The sequence below is a fragment of the Rhagoletis pomonella genome, unplaced genomic scaffold (genome assembly GCF_013731165.1).
Source record: "Rhagoletis pomonella isolate Grant_MI unplaced genomic scaffold, Rhpom_1.0 Rhpom_scaffold_00007, whole genome shotgun sequence".
Lineage (NCBI taxonomy): Eukaryota > Metazoa > Arthropoda > Insecta > Diptera > Tephritidae > Rhagoletis > Rhagoletis pomonella.
In genome coordinates, this window is record NW_023458561.1 from 5672666 (window position 1) to 5676317 (window position 3652).

At 34.7% G+C, this 3652-nt stretch overlaps 1 protein-coding gene across 2 annotated transcripts; it reads left to right on the forward strand.

The window, feature by feature from the left end:
- The first annotated feature begins 557 nt into the window (after positions 1-557).
- On the forward strand, positions 558-2360 carry LOC118742271. Of its 2 annotated transcripts, XM_036474215.1 has the most exons (5): positions 558-718; positions 779-874; positions 1592-1666; positions 1865-2157; positions 2270-2360. In XM_036474215.1, exons 1-4 carry the CDS (start codon positions 658-660, stop codon positions 1948-1950), a joined length of 318 nt encoding a protein of 105 aa, XP_036330108.1. In that variant the 5' UTR covers positions 558-657; the 3' UTR covers positions 1951-2157; positions 2270-2360. The 2 variants fall into 2 exon arrangements, with proteins under 2 accessions (XP_036330108.1, XP_036330107.1); XM_036474214.1 differs by having other exon boundaries at positions 1592-2132; positions 2270-2353.
- Positions 2361-3652: the final 1292 nt, after the last annotated feature.

A 3652-nucleotide genomic window follows, 5' to 3' on the forward strand; every position in this document is an offset into this window, starting at 1 on the left:
TTATTTTTTTTATGACGAGATGGGTTATTTTGAGATAATCAATAATTCTTTGTAATTTGTTTTCGAAAACTTATGTTGAGATATATTTGGCAATGTGTTAAACATCGGGTTTTTGCAAAAAGTAAAATTTTATTGCGGATTCCGATAGAATACCTATCCAGGTTTAATATTTGTGTGGCAAGACCTTTCTTTAAGTTGACAAACCCCAAGAAATGGGTGTGACAATTGCTGGACTAAAGGTAGCAAAACGCAGATTTTATTGCGAAGCAAAAAGAATTATCGAGATCGATTGACGAACTGATAACCTTCTCCTTTTTTGGAAGTCGGTTAAAAAGTATGCTCTCTGATTTCTATAATTGTATGTATGTATAAGCTGACTTTTGGTTTTGTTGCACACAATTTTTCGTATTTCCCGCTACCACCAAAAAGGAATTTCACCATATCAATAGCTCTGATCCAATACTTTTCGTGAAAAATCCTGTAAAACTGTCAAACAGCAAAATTACTCTCTGAAGTGAGAGTAAAAAGTGAGTAACCACCAAAAAGTACGGGAACAAAAAAAAGCATTTTTCCTGTAAAAACGTCAAACAGACATTTTTCCTGTAAAAAAGTCAAATAGTTTTGTTTCTGGTAAAATAAATAAATAAAGGCGAATAAATGGAAGGTAATACATTAAAAGTTGATTGCTCGCCGGGAACATTAAATCGAATACGAAATGGTAATATTTCTTACCTTTATATGTAAAGAAAAAATGTGTTGTAGTGTAATTTTCTTACAGATGAAACGTTTATGCGTCAGAAGGCTGCCGAAATTCTTGAGGAAGAGTTCCGGACACATGGAATCTTATTTAATGAAGTGATATTTGCATCAGACGGTTAGAAGGCTCTTTAATTAGTAAAGGTGTTAAAGTGCACTTTAGCGGCTGTCCCGTACGACACCTACGTCCAACTCTGGCCTCTGGCCGCGCCTAGGGATTATAACCTTTACTAAGTAGAATTCTCCTTTTTGTGTTACCGGAGAAGAGGGGCGGAAGTATTTTTGCGCAGAACTTTCTGCGTAGGTGGCCTTTAGGTGAAATGCATCAAAATAAGGTGGCCGGAGTTATATGCACAAGAAATGTTGAGCACAGAAAGGAGAATCCTAGGTAGTATGGGTTATAATCTCTAAGCGCGCCGAAGGCCGCCTACGCAAAAATAAATTCTACGTAAAAATGCTGTTTATCAGGTTTAGATTTCCAGTGTCAAAATACCAATTTTACACCATTTTCCAATGGTTCCCTAGGGGTCTGTGGAAGCTTTTGCAAGCTCAGGTGTGACTTTTTATTAAGTGTGCACTGTTCTTTTTCTATTTGATTGGATATCAAAACCCACTCCTCCTCCCCCTTCGCCCACTAACCCAAAAACAGTGGGCAAATAACATTTCCCGAAGTTTATTTCCGCTTTCGGATTATAGTTATTGGCGTTAAAACACGTTGATTGACATCCCACCTGATGATCCATTTTTGGATAAGTTTTGGGCAGGTTCCGCTAAAGTACCCTACTACCGTAAATGCTGCAATCAGTTATTTGTTTGGTTTTCTTATCAATTGCAGAAGAACAAACACAGGCGACTCCCGAAATCGTGGAATCTCAGAATTTTTCAAGTGAAATGGCGTTTTCCTCGCTCGGTAAAATGATGGTGGCTATCACAGAATCCATCGTAGTCCGATTTTTCGCGAAATGTTCGAAAATACGCTACGTTCGTAGCTATTCGAATTCAATGAAAGCATTCTCGTAGAATTCACGAGAATCGGACTATGATGGATTCTGTGATAGCCTTGGATATCTTTACAGATTGAGTTATTAACAAGGTTATGCTTTTGCAGAGGACAGTCAAGATTTTACACCTATTTACGGCAAACAGGTATGGCTGGAAGCACCAACAACACTGATGCTCTCTTTATTAGAGTAACTCCGCCCCAAAGTAGGGAAGTCTGCGCAAGTAAGAAATAAATGCAAAATGTGGAAAATTATTGAGGAACAGATGAGAAAAGAAGGTTATTCATTCAGTGCCATTCAAATAGAAAATAAGTTCAGGGGCATGGAGCGCCAATACAAAAAAAACCGTACTGAATAACAGGCAAAGTGGAAGGAGTAAGCAAACGTGTCCTTATCAAAGGTTCGTTTTTATATTATATATCAGTTTTATTATTATAATTGTTATTATTATTTTGATTATGTTGATTTAATTATTATTATTTTTTACCAACTGTGAAATTGTGTTATACTAGCGAGCTGGATGCAATTTTGTCGGAAAAGCGGTCTATAAACCCGACCTTCCTCTGGGAAAGCAGCGATTCTCCAGAAGCATCTAGGATGGATACCGCAAGTAGAGAGGTGGCTTCAGATTTCCAGGCAGGTAGTTCAGGTACGACATACATACAGTTGCGTTCAAAATAAAAGTAGCACGGCGTTTAAACAATATTTTACCATTTATTATTTTTCTATTTAATTTTCTTTTACTTTTTATAAGACTACAGTTACAAGCAGACCTCCATAGCACGCGTATCCGTATGCGTTGCTATGTAAGTGCTGCCATAAAAATTTGTACATTCAATTTTTCTGTGAAAGGCACGCATACGTATACGTACTTCACCTTTATATGTACTTGTATATCCTTCCACGCAGATGAGATCCCAAGGTGCTCTACGAAGCGTCGAAAACTAACACCACAGCAACTCCAAGAAACGCTGGTGGAAATGGCGGAGGAAAGAAGGGAATATCATAAGAAGTTGCTGGATTACTTAAAAAGAAAAGAAGAAAGAGATTTAGAGAAGGCAGAAAGAGATAAAAAGAAAATTGAGCTGTTGGAAATTTTAACGAAAAGACAAAATAAATTACAGGACTGAAATTGCGATCCATCAGAAATAAATACTTTATTTAAAAAAAGGAATAATTAATGAAATTAAATTAAGGCTGTATGTACATATACGCAAGTCCAGGGTTACTTACCTTTCATCGTTTGACACGAAATTGCAATTTTTGCTAGTGATTAACATTTTTAAAAATATTTGTATACGATCGACAGTGCCTAAGGCCCTTTGCTACGGACCAAGTCAAAATAATTTGTAAATAATTATATAACTTTAGAAAATTCATGTTTTACGTCGTGTCACTTACAGCTATGGTCAAAGATTTAGCAGCAAAAATCTAAATGATATTGTTTGCTTCTGATATAGATTAAATTATAATTTATATGCAAATTATTAAAAATAAATAAACATAAGTTAGGTCTGATAAAACCTAAACCAGTATTCCTTGTTGACATAAAGAAACTGAAAGTAATTTTTAATAAATTTAATGGAAAGGAAATTTCGAATAGCAAAAATTTAATAGCTAAATTATTGAAGTTCAGTTCTGATGTAAATTTAGAAGAATCAAACTTTTTTTAATGTCTAATATACTTTAGAATTAAGTATTTGAATAAAAAATAAATGCTCAAAAACATTGGGATAGTAAAAGCAAGAAAATCGTCAAAACGGTTTTATAAATGAGTGTGTTTCATTTAGTGTGTAATTTTGTGTAAGTATGCATTTCCACATTTAAATTAAACCGAAAATTCAATAAATAAAATGATGCTGATTCTAATGAGATTTTAATATTTTCATATTTAC